Raw genomic sequence first — 12887 nt, 5'->3', positions numbered from 1 at the left:
CAGCTAATATCAACTCCCACCCGCCCCCAACCCACCTGTTTTGGGGTTTAAAATCACCCCCTGGGTCTCTGTCCCAAAGATGTAACTCAGGGATTTTGCGCTGGGGGCAGGGCCAGGTGGAATGTCCATCTGCCCCATTAATGGGCTGAGGAAGTGGGGCCAGTGGAAGGGCATCACTTGCCTGCTCCTCCATCTTCCTTTGTGCTGCACAACAGACAACGTGCCAACATCCAGGCCCATGGAGCAATGGATGTAGAGCCAACAAGGGTCTTCAGGGCAGGGCCGACCTAGAAAACCCCAGAATTGCTCTGCATAATGTTTTTTGTAAATGTCTCTTTTATATAGGGGGGCCGATTAGCTGCAATAATTGGCAATGCCATGAACCAATGCAGCACCACATCTTCCTCTGCCTCCTCCCCAGTGCATGCCCAAGATGTGCCCACGCTGGCATAGTCACCCATTTGATTTATTTAAATTATGTGATGCTACCTTGACCCCAAATATTCTGGTGGGGTCGGGAGTGTGGGTCAGTGGTGGAATGGGATTGAGGAATTTCAGCCCTCAGGTCCATGCATTAATTTCACTAAATGCATCTACTTCTAAGAGCAATTTTAGTAGTGTGGGCAAAAATGGCCTAATGCTAATCCACAAAATTATTACACCTTAACACGCACTCAGTGCATGCGCTAGCTCTAATTTGCAGAAGAATTCCAGTCTCATGGTGCCTCTTCACACCTGTCTGTACACTGGAAGAAAAGGCAAAGCTGCCTAAGTCAAATATCAGGTTTCCAGGATTAGCGGAGATGGAGCTAGACAGTTACGAGGCTGATTTTCATCCACCTCCACCCCTCCCCCCCACAACATCCCAGCATAGCTTGTGTGGTGTGCCTTAGACACCAAACCCACTTTAACGTACCAGAACCTGGCTAAGTTTACGGATTCAGTTAATTTGTAAGGGCTGGTCTTGACCCAGACAGGAATACTTCCTTGGTGGGTGTCCCATACTGGCTGAGGGAAGTTGTGCACTGCTGCAGGCCTGGAGGGCCATTTCACACCGCTGTTGGCTTTCTCTCTGTCATCCTCAATTGCAAATGTTTCTCTTCAGAATGAAAGATTCTCTTTAAAGGGTTGGATGGGTGCTAGGGGAGCATCATATCAGGATTGATACACAAGTAACACCAGTAATACATCCCTGTAGAAAAGAACCACAGGTACTGCAAGAAAAATAAAAAATGGAACTTAGTAGGTTGGAGATCTTAGGTGATAAAGAAAATAGATGAACCCAACACAATATGTGAACTCATTATTAATTGTTGACAAAAAAATGGTTAATTGCAAAGTTGCTCAGAGGCCAGAAAGTTAACCAGGGCGATTAAAAGGGAACATTTCAAGCTTCCAACTCAAGAAGAGATTGTTCCACTGTTTGCTAATATAAAACATTTTAGCAAATGACATACATTCTCAGGTTTCTAGCATCAGCCCTTGAGTACTGTTACCAGTTCTGGTCACCCAAACACAAAGGAGACATTCAAGTACTGGATGCAGTGCAGAGAGAAGCCACATGGCTGATCGCTAGTCTGAGTTGTAAGAAAAGGCTGGAGAAACTGTAGGAAATGCCTACTTTTCCAGTGGTTCTTAAATCTGGACGAATAGTCAGACAAAGAAAGTCCCCACTCACTGTAGTTTCGTTAATCAGAAGTGATTATTTAATGATGTTATAATTCACGCAAGCATGAACCAAAATCAAGCAATGCATGAAACCGTACTCTACACTTAAACGAGCAGCAAGCAAACCAAGTAATACATATCACCTTAAAACCAAGGTATCTGCTTCAAGGCCCGGTTAAGCTTGATCTAGTTTTTTGGAGCTTTTGAAGTTTTGTTGTTGGACGTCCTTCCTGTAGGTCAGTTTCGTTAAACTTCCACCTGACTGCAGTACCAATTCTGACCTGATGTCTTTTTACATTGTTTTTGCCTATTGGGGCATCTGTGAATTCGGGGTCATGTCGTTGTGTCCAATCACACACTGTTGCCAGGCCTTGACCATGACTAGGCTTCAATGATTGACAGTTATCTCGCATGAGACCAGGTGCATGGTCTCACGTGTTTTCCAGACACCACGGAATGTGGCAGGCCCCCCATTATCAGCGTTGCCATGACGACCTGTCTCTTATGGCGCAGTGGCTGCTTCAGTAGGTTTCTAGCTACTTTATCTGATATCAGTTCTGGAGAATGTGACTCCCTTCAATCGTGTTTTGGCAAACCAAAGAAACCTCTGGAAGCCTTTTGCTGCATGTTGATTTAAATTGGTTCTGTTCAAATGTTCCAAAGGGGCTAGGTTAACCCTTTCCTTAATCCAGGTGTATTTTCCAAAGGTCCAGTAGGTTTTAAATTCACAGTGCTCCAACGTGCAATGTTAACCCTTTTCCTTACAAAACTTGGGCTTTTCAGCCTTGAAAGGCAGCATTTGACAAGGTACCGCATGGTAGGTTGTTACATAAGGTTAAATCTCATGGGATCCAAGGTGAGGTAGCCAATTGGATACAAAATTGGCTTGACGACAGAAGACAGAGGGTGGTTGTCGAGGGTTGTTTTTCAAACTGGATGCCTGTGTCCAGCGGTGTGCCTCAGGGATCGGTGCTGGGTCCGCTGTTATTTGTTATTTATATTAATGATTTGGATGAGAATTTAGGAGGCATGGTTAGTAAGTTTGCAGATGACACCAAGATTGGTGGCATTGTGGACAGTGAAGAAGGTTATCTAGGATTGCAACGGGATCTTGATAAATTGGGCCAGTGGGCCGATGAATGGCAGATGGAGTTTAATTTAGATAAATGTGAGGTGATGCATTTTGGTAGATCGAATCGGGCCAGGACCTACTCCGTTAATGGTAGGGCGTTGGGGAGAGTTATAGAACAAAGAGATCTAGGAGTACAGATTCATAGCTCCTTGAAAGTGGAGTCACAGGTGGATAGGGTGGTGAAGAAGGCATTCAGCATGCTTGGTTTCATTGGTCAGAACATTGAATGCAGGAGTTGGGATGTCTTGTTGAAGTTGTACAGGGCATTGGTGAGGCCACACTTGGAGTACTGTGTACAGTTCTGGTCACCCTATTATAGAAAGGATATTATTAAACTAGAAAGAGTGCAGAAAAGATTTACTAGGATGCTACCGGGACTTGATGGTTTGACTTACAGGGAGAGGTTAGACAGACTGGGACTTTTTTCCCTGGAGAGTAGGAGGTTAAGGGGTGATCTTATAGAAGTCTATAAAATAATGAGGGGCATAGATAAGGTCGATAGTCAAAATCTTTTCCCAAAGGTAGGGGAGTCTATAACGAGGGGGCACAGATTTAAGGTGAGAGGGGAGAGATACAAAAGGATCCAGAGGGGCAATTTTTTCACTCAAAGGGTGGTGAGTGTCTGGAACGAGCTGCCAGAGGCAGTAGTCGAGGCGGGTACAATTTTGTCTTTTAAAAAGCATTTGGACAGTTACATGGGGAAGATGGGTATCGAGGGATATGGGCCAAATGCAGGCAATTGGGACTAGCTTAGTGGTATAAACTGGGCGACATGGACATGTTGGGCCGAAGGGCCTGTTTCCATGTTGTAACTTCTATGATTCTATGATTCTATGATTCTATCTTTTCGAGGTATACAAGATTGTAAAGGGTATGGAAAAGGTTAATCTGGAAAATTACTTTAAATTTTAAGAGTAGAACAAGGGCCACAGGTTCAAACTAGTTAAAGACAAATTTAGGCAAAATATTGCAGATGCTGGAAATCTGAAATAAAAACAGAAAATGCTGGAAACACTCAGCAGATCAGGCAGCATCTGTGGAGAGAGAAACAGAGTTAACGATTCAGATAACTCGACCTGAAACAATTACTCCATCTCTCTCCACAGATGCTGCCTGACCTACTGAGCGTTTCCAGCACTTTTTGTTTTTATTAAAGAAATATTTCTGACTGGTATCAGCACGATCTACCTCACTCAGAGAGGATAGACCCCTAGATGGACTGGTGAATCCTGGGATCATTTCCAAACCAATTGAATGCTGCATGGAGGTGATTTTAGGATCATTCTGAATGGATGGGCCAAATGTCCTTCCGCATCATAATTATCTTGTGATTTTGTGACCTGAAATTAGATGAAGCAAGTTCCAACTTCTGCACATCCAGGATTCCTCATTGCTGGAGGTTGGGGGGGGGGGAACAGATTCTTCCATTTTCTCTTTTGTATCATTTAGTTCTGGAAGAATATCATAAAGCCTTCTATGTGATAAATGAGCACTTTGAAGATGTTGATACATCAGTGCATGACATAGAACAGGGTTAGTTCATACAGGACTATCATGACAAACTTCAGAAAGTATTTGAAGTTACTCGAAGAGTTAACCTGAAACTTGCTGAGGACAAATGTGTGTTTGGAGTCACGAAGCTGATATTTGTTGGTTACAATCATCACCAGTAAAGTCAAACTGCTAGACAAGATTGCTGAATGAGCTGAGATTGGAACAGGAACAATCATGGGGGACATATGGAGGCGTCTCATGTAGAGTCATTTCTAAAGTTCTATGATTATGAAAGACCAACAAAAATTTTGGTAATGCATCACAACAAGAGGAGGGGCCATGCTGCTGACAAAGTATAATGATCAATGATAGACCATTGCTTATGCATTACATCCATTGACTGATGTGGAGATGTGGACAGATTGAGAAGAAACTGTTAAGCATTATGTTTGCTTGTAAAAAGTTCAATCAGCTTGAGCATGCTCTTTACCTATTCCTAAAAATTCTTGTTCTTATGATTTAGGGTTATTAAAATGTGGTAGATGAAAGCAGTTTATTTTGTTTGTGTTAAAGAACTGAAGTACACAATTACAGAATTGAAGATTTTTGCTTGATTTACCTCTGTAGATCAGTGAGTTCACTCCAGAGAGCCCTTCTCCAGGTGATTAATTGAGTTGGGTAGAGTCTGTGGTAGAACACGTTGTACATGCTCTGTGGATGGAACACAATTAAAGGGTCAAATGTGCTTCACTCATTCCTTATATTAATATTGTTGTGATGACAGAAGTACAGTAGCGCCTCAATCATCCAGCGAGCAGCTGGAAGAGTATAACTCTGAAATGGCCATAACTCTGAAGGATGGGTATATATAACACAAAAATAGAGAAACAAAACTCAAGCACCAATTCTATGAAACAACATGCTTCCAGATGCTGTAAGTGTCCAGACTTATAAAAGAAACAAAATACAGTATAGTGTAGCAAGCACAAAAATAAAGACTCTAAAAACTTGTCATGAGTTGAAAAGCTCAGACAGAAAATATTAACTGGTGTTGGAAATCCAGGGTTGTATTGTAAGAGCTGAAGGCCTTTTGAATCTGTGATGCAAAGTCTGCAGTGTCTTGGGTTACACTGTGTAGTGAAATACAGGAACTGCCGATCCCCTGTATATGTTAGTAAATGAGATCTCAGGGTAGATATTCAGCTGGGCCGCTGATGTGGTACCACCTGGTTTGCCCAAGACAAAGTTCTACCCCTCTATTCTAGGGTATACAGCATTGATAGAATGAACTGCTTAGTAATGGAAATTAATATTATTCTGTAATAAGAGGTAGAATGAACCGCTTAGTAATGGAGGTTAATCTTACTATTATGTAATAATCTAACTGCTTTGTTCCAGATAAGAACATATTTAAAACCCACACAGATGAAGAAGCCAGGGAGCTGGTTCGAGCCTTGATTCAAAGGTATAGAAGATCACCCGATTGGAGACGCAAGGCTTGGACTCATTCACGACCCCCTTTAAGAAGTAAAAGAGCAAAATCAAGAGCGACCAAAGGGTGTACCTTAAAAGAGATCAATGTGACTGTCAGTGATCTGGGGTTCGGCCATGTCTCAGAGGAGGTAGTGCGCTTCAGATACTGCACTGGATCCTGTGACGCTGAAGAGAAAAACTATGATCTGACTCTGAAAAGCTTGAGAAATTCGAAGCGAATTAAAAAAGAGAAGGTCAGAGCACGGCCGTGCTGTCGGCCCACGCTTTATGACGATGACGTTTCTTTCCTGGATGTTAACTTTCGTTATCACACACTTCGACAGCTCTCGGCAAAGGAATGTGGCTGTGTTTGAGGGACTGGCCACACAATGCGAATACTTAAATCTCTTCTTTGCAACAAGCAGGAGCCTTCAGACCTTGCTAGGCTCTGAGCACTGGTCAGAGTATGGTTTCTTGGCAAGGTATCAACAGGAGGAGACGGATATCTTGGAGACAGGGAGGGATCATCAATCTCCACCCCTTTTTAGGTTAAGAGTTACAGTGCATCAAGAAGTATCAGGCTCATCAAAGAATTTTTCAGCAAATTTATGTTTGCCATACCATGTGGCCTTTATGTTTCCAAATGTGCTATAAAGTACAGCTCTATGACCAGACTTGTGTCAAGTGGGAATCTGGGTTTCTGTTTTGCAGTTGGCTCTCCTGTACTTTTCACCAGACTCAATGGATTCTACAATGCAGGATGGTAATCCCAGGGTCACGGTCTGTGCATAAGGAAGATGCTTTGAATAACTTCACCCTCTCTCTCTCCCTCTCTCTCTCTCTCTCTCTCTTTATATATATATATATATATATAAAAGTGCAACCACGATTCCCATTTAACTGGCCAGTGGTGCAGAACTCAGAGACAGCCTGCTTCCCTGAACTTGCTGGGAACAATTTTAATGCTCTCGGTTACTCTGTGCCAGAGAGGGGACTGACTGATGCTGATAAACAGGCACCTGTAAATCATAATGACCTTAATGCCATCAAGTTTTGAGGATTAAATCAAACAAATTATTAAAGGATTGTACTGGGTTGCAGAGGCACTGTTGAATTGCTAGTCAGCTAAGTCCCTTTTATAATGATCAAACCAAAGTCTATTAACTTTCAGTGAATGTAGGGTGTGAAATTCCACCAAAATATCATTCTCCACAGGCATGAAAGTGTGGTTGAAATTCAGAATTCTGCAACGTGACCTGACCAGATAATGAGTCAGATTATTTGCATATTCACAATATGAGACAAAAGCAGTAGATACACAGCAGTAACCTTCATTTTCCTTGTCTTTCATTCACTATGTCACCCCTCTCTGTCCCACCATCCATGTCAGTTCCATTACCCCATCCCCTCTGTACCCCCTACATTCCTGTCATCCCATTACCTCGGTTGTCTCAATCACCACCATGCCTTGAAGATGTTCTTATGAAATTTCTTTGTCCTCTGTTTTAATGAAGGCATTAAAGGGTTAATGTTACATTAGAGCAACAGGCAGAGGAATTTGATACCAACATGTTAACGTGTTTGTTATTAATATCGCACAGGATCATTTAACCCAGCAATTTAATGCAAAAGTAATTAACTGTTTTTTGATCTGTTGGTAAAGAGGGCATTTGGCAGCTATCTGTTCCCCACACTGCAGGGATAAGTTATGCAGCCAGCAGGTAAAGTGAGGAAGAGAATAGTTTCCAGAATCTTTGCAAGAAATCCTGAGATTCACAGTCGGCATCCAAACAGTCTGCAATTTGGGTTAAAATTGCATATTATGTCAGATGGTAACAGATTCCTCCTCACATTAATATCAATGAAGATTATTTGTGCTATTGTTCATGTGTAGTACTGTTATTCTTGATTTACTGTATGTGCTTCAGTCTGCGGTGCCAGCACCTAGTCCCCACCTATACCAATGCTGGTACCAATACTCCCCACACATTGCTTACTAGTACCTGTACAACTGACACTGGTGCCACCATAGATGTGGTATTGGGACTATCCGTACCACTGCTGCTACAAGTGTGTTACCAACACTTCTGGTTGCAACACTAGTTCCTAATACAGACTGTTACAAAGGAAGGGCAGAGGGCCCACAGAAGAATAATCATACATGGACTCAGGATAGAGTGGGCTTGCTCTAGATGTTCTTAGATACTCCATTATCATTGTATCATATGACTACTAGGATGGTAGAAGGCGAACCAGATGGACCTTGTTCTTTTTTCATCTAGCAATTCCTATGTTACACCAGTTCCATGGGTGGACTTGTTCTGCCAGTAGGACAAGGGTCAGAGGATTAGTATGAAACCCCAGAAGCTTGACCTACAAATCCTGACTCCTAAATGTTGCCCAGGTTTACCAGAGATGTTATTTGACTGGGGCTGAGCCTGTGCCAATAGCCCCTTTATAAAGTCAGATTCCATCGTAACTGTCAAAAAGTCCATTGAAGGAGTCCTAAGGTTCTTAAAATTTATTTAAACATAATACAAAATTAACAAAATGAGTGTAGCACACCACTGATTATTTAATATTCTTAATTTATCTTCAATACCTGCACTGACTAACTGGAAGTGCTCAGAGCTCTTCATATGATCCTAGCCAACGATATTGTTATTTGTAAACAGGCCTTGTTGCATGTGATGATGTCGCCAAACTAACTCCCCCCTCTCTCCCAACACAGTTACTCTCAAAATAGCAGAGCAGATAAATATGGGAAGGGATGGAACTGTGTAATTTGTGTTAAATGAATGTTTCAATGTAAATAGCCAGGACTGTCCAGTCATGGGCCTAACCTGCGGACGTTGTTACTTTATGAGATTCATCATGCATTAATCTTCTTCATTGAGCGTACCTGCAACATATCCACTTCAGCCGAAACATCGCATTTATAATTGTTGCCAGGTGACAAATCATTGCCTCCCAGTCAATCAGTTTAATGCAAAGGCCATTTAAATATTGGTGTCCAACCTCCATGCAGCCATGCCTTGAATTCTGTTGCAGTGTTTCCTATCCCAATGTCTCTTGGGCTCTACCCTAGCTTAGGTTGGTTGCAATTCCAGATTTCATTTTAATAATGGTGCAGTAGTTAGAAATATCTATTTCTGTAAGTTTTGTTGGCATGGTTGCACATTGTCCCTTCCTAAGCAATACCTTTAACCTGCAGCTATTGGGAAAGGCAAGCAAGCATCCTGATTGTTTCTATTAGAGAGTTTTTCATCCCCAGGAGGCTAGGTCAAATCCTGGGAGGAGGGGAAAACACAACACTAACTCTAACTGTTCCTGAGGTAATCCTCCCTTATGGGCACGAAATGCAGAGAGCGAGAGGGCACTGGTCAATGCGGATGGATTTTTGAGGTTAGAATAGTTTTGAAGTGAGGCTGTCACCTTTACCAGGTAGAGTTCTGGATCTGGTCACAGATTAAGAGTCAACCCTTAGGATTCCTAAATCGAGATGGATGCTTAACATTGACATAAGATTCTCATAAGCAGAAAAAGGTGGGAAAGGGAATAACAAATTATGCAGAGTTGATGCAGGTCATTACAAAGGAGGCAGGGAAAATAAATGTTGTTCGACGGCCGTTTACTGGTAATGGAGCATTGTGTGAGCAGTGCTGTGTTCTCTTGCTTTATATTCTCATTTTTAAACCAAAAGCACTTAAACATTTACCTCTGTAAGACATAATTTGTACAAATTCATCTTCTTTCCTGCCTCTGGTGTTGGACAACCATGACCGACTGAAACAATTTGATGCAATGCATCGGTGTCAGTGAACAGTCTATTTATTGGAGAGTAAATTATGTTATTTATTTAGTATTATTACAAACAAACAACCTGTTTATTTATTTGAAACAGTATAATGTGCCAAAGCAGAGTTCCTTTCATTACTGACTCTTCCTATATTACCTGTGGGATACACTTGTTGAATTGAAAATAAAAGGTGAAAACATTTATGGAAAGAGTAATTGATTTATTCTCATGTTAGCTGTTTAAACTGTGAAAATGTAGTCTGCAATTACTCATCGCCTTTTCGTCAGCTCATAGTATACTGATGGATAAATAAAAGACAGTCAACTTCAATTGTTATTAACATTCAATGCAGGCCAAGGGGTTGAGGCAACTTCCTTGATCTTGATTTCTGCGGTTTAGTTAGTTCTGGGGATAGGGCAAGGCCCCGCTAATTAGTGATCTTGGCAGCAGTGGTCGTTGCTGTTCAGTGGGTGGGCTGCTACACTGGGAGAGTGATAGTTTGTGCTGAGTGTGCCTCCAATTCTGAATACAATTCTGACCATTGTATATGATCCCAAAACCCCAAACCCCTTCCCATTCCCTCTGTATTCTATAGGTTTTTTTGGAAAGGGATGGTTATAGTTACAATCCATTTTTTAAATTGAATTCTCAAAAATGTACATTCATGTATATATTTTATGAAAATAGCCATTGCACATTTTGATTGCACAAGGCATGCGGGCAGAATGCATTCATACATCCAGGCTTCTCGATGTGACTGTGCTGCACTGGGAGCAATGCAGTTCATGGGGTTGATGGCAACTTCTTTGTTCTTAATTTCTGGGGCCAGGATGGAAAGCCCTGCTTACTAGAGGTTCTGTTGGTTTTGATCATTGCCAATCATGGTCCCTGGTTGAGCTGCTGTGCTGAGAGACAGACAGATTGTGCTGAGTGAGCTTCCAAGAACAGGCCCCAGACTGCTTTGTATTTCTCCAGTGCCAGGTGTAGGCCAAACATCACTTGTTCTGATTGACATATGCCCCACACGTGCTTCAAGCCATGTTTTTTATGGGGAGGGCTGCGCTTTTCCACAGGGGGATACACCTTCTTGTAGGCAATAGCAAAAGTGTTAGCCTGATCATCGCAGGAGGAACTTGATCTGCAATGGGCAGGCCCAATAAGCACTGAAATGGGCCCTCTGGAAGTACAAGAGCAGTTACGGTTCTTGTGGTTTATTGGGCTACATCCACAAGGCTGAATGAGAAGACATGAGCAGAATATATGTGGGAGAGTGCCTTTCTGCTCACAGCCCCTCCTGCAGTCATATGGTAAATGCAGAGGAAATTTGTGGAGCCGAGGCCCCAGGAAACACCCCACAACGGTTGCTGCAACAGGTAATGAATTCTTTTCACTCCCCAAGGAGCTGAATACTCTTATGCCTCCTTTTTCGTTGGACCCATCCCAGGCTGCTTCTGCTCTGTTGGAGTGGCATGGCATCACTCCAAGCTGCCAGCTGGCTCATTGGGGCAGGCACTGCTGAAGCACTCTTACTGGCATAATGCATCCACTCCATTTACGCTAATGACCCCATCTCCGGAATTTGGGACATCGTCTGGGTGTCTCTGCTGGGATGGACTTAGCATCTGGTCCACCACTCTTACACCAGTGGAACAGCCTGTGTGGAATTTTAAGGCCCCTATATTTACTCCCATTACATAAAAACATATTTTGATGGGCTAAACTACTTCCCAAACTCTCCCTTTGTATAGAATTCCAGTACGTTAAATCTATTTGTATTCAATCCTCTAACATAGAATTCCAAATATGCAAACTTTTTCCCATTTACCCTTGTTTATTGGAATGGAATAATATTTTGGGTAAGAAGTGAAATTTGGAAATAAAAATTGAGAAACCTCCGATAGTCACTGGATCAGTCAAAAGGTGGGTCAAAGGGCTTGACAGGAGGTGGCTGATGAGTCAATGCCAACAATACTGTGCAGAGAACCTGGATTCAATGCCAGAAAAAGTTTGGTTGACAAAGTACAGGGCTGCACTGTGACTTCAGTTAACTAATGCAGCAACGATTGCTGGCACGGCGTTCCACAACACACAGATTGTTTCACGATTATTCTAGCTGTCCACGGTTGCCTATTATGACGCACTCTGCACTTCTGAGCATCTCCCTTTCCCAATGCCACCTCCTGCAAAAGCAGCCTGAATGGTACACCCCATGCCAACTCCTTCCATGTTCAGCACCTGCATGTTTCTGTCAACCACACAATGCATGTCTCTGCCTTTATAGAAGAGAGCAAGTGGCAGATGAAATTTAATGCAGAAAAATGCAAAGTGATACACTTCGGTCGGAAGAATTAGGAGAGGCAATATAAACTAGAGGGCACAGTTCTAAAAGGAGTACAGGAACAGAGAGATCTGGGGATATATGTGCACAAATCGTTGAAGGTGGCAGGGCAGGTTGAGAAAGCGGTTAAAAAAGTATACGGGATCCTGAGCTTTACAAATAGAGGCAGAGAGTATAAAAGTAAGGAAGTTATGTTGAACCGTTATAAAACACAGGTTCGGCCACATGGAGTATTGTGTCCAGTTCTGGGCACCGCACTTTAGGAAAGAAGTGAAGGCCTTAGAGAGAGTGCAGAAGAGATTTACTAGAATGATTCCAGGGATGAGGGACTTTAGTTACGTGGATAGACTGGAGAAGCTGGGGTTGTTCTCCTTGGAACAGACAAGGCTGCAAGGAGATTTGATAGAGGTATTCAAAATCATGATTGGTCTAGACAGAATAGATTGAGAGAAACTGTTCCCATTGGGGGAAGGGTCAAGAATCAGAGGGCAAAGATTTAAGGTGATTGGCAAAAGAACCAAAGGTGACATGAGGAAAAACTTATTTACACAGCGAGTGGTTAGGATCTGGAATGCACTGCCAGAGGGGGTGGTGGAGGCAGATTCAATCATGGCCTTCAAAAGGGAATTGGATAAGTACTTGAAAGGAAAAAAATTGCAGGGCTTTGGAGTTAGGGTGAGGGAGTGAGACTAGCTGGATTGCTTTTACATTGAACCGGCATGGACTTGATGGGCTGAATGGCCTCCTTCCGTGCTGTAACCTTTCTATGATTCTATGATTCTATAACAGGAGGGAAAGGATGAGACTGGGAGGAGGACCAGCTAAGCTGTATCCTCTCTCTCATTTTGAGGAGTTAGTCCTTCAAATACAGACATGGGATTTTGATGGGAAACAGGAGATTGGGAAGTAGGAGGCCTAGCCCCAGCTCAATGTTCTTACCGCACTTATTTTTTCTTTAGTCTCCAACCTATTCAGTCATGCAT

The 12887-nt window shown here is 42.6% G+C and overlaps 1 protein-coding gene across 1 annotated transcript in view; it reads left to right on the top strand.

Annotated features, from left to right (window-relative positions):
* Positions 1–9753, top strand: part of nrtn (neurturin) — an 80914-nt gene extending 71161 nt beyond the window's left edge. Inside the window, exon 3 of the mRNA XM_067968690.1 lies at positions 5693–9753. Within this exon, the coding sequence (XP_067824791.1) occupies positions 5693–6141 (449 nt within the window). The 3' untranslated portion in view covers positions 6142–9753. The remainder of the gene's footprint in view (positions 1–5692) is intronic.
* The last annotated feature ends 3134 nt before the right edge of the window (positions 9754–12887 follow it).

Source organism: Heptranchias perlo, chromosome 29 (assembly GCF_035084215.1).
Source record: "Heptranchias perlo isolate sHepPer1 chromosome 29, sHepPer1.hap1, whole genome shotgun sequence".
NCBI lineage: Eukaryota > Metazoa > Chordata > Chondrichthyes > Hexanchiformes > Hexanchidae > Heptranchias > Heptranchias perlo.
The sequence above is the reverse complement of the archived record's forward strand: the minus strand, read 5'-3'. Positions and strand labels throughout refer to the sequence as shown.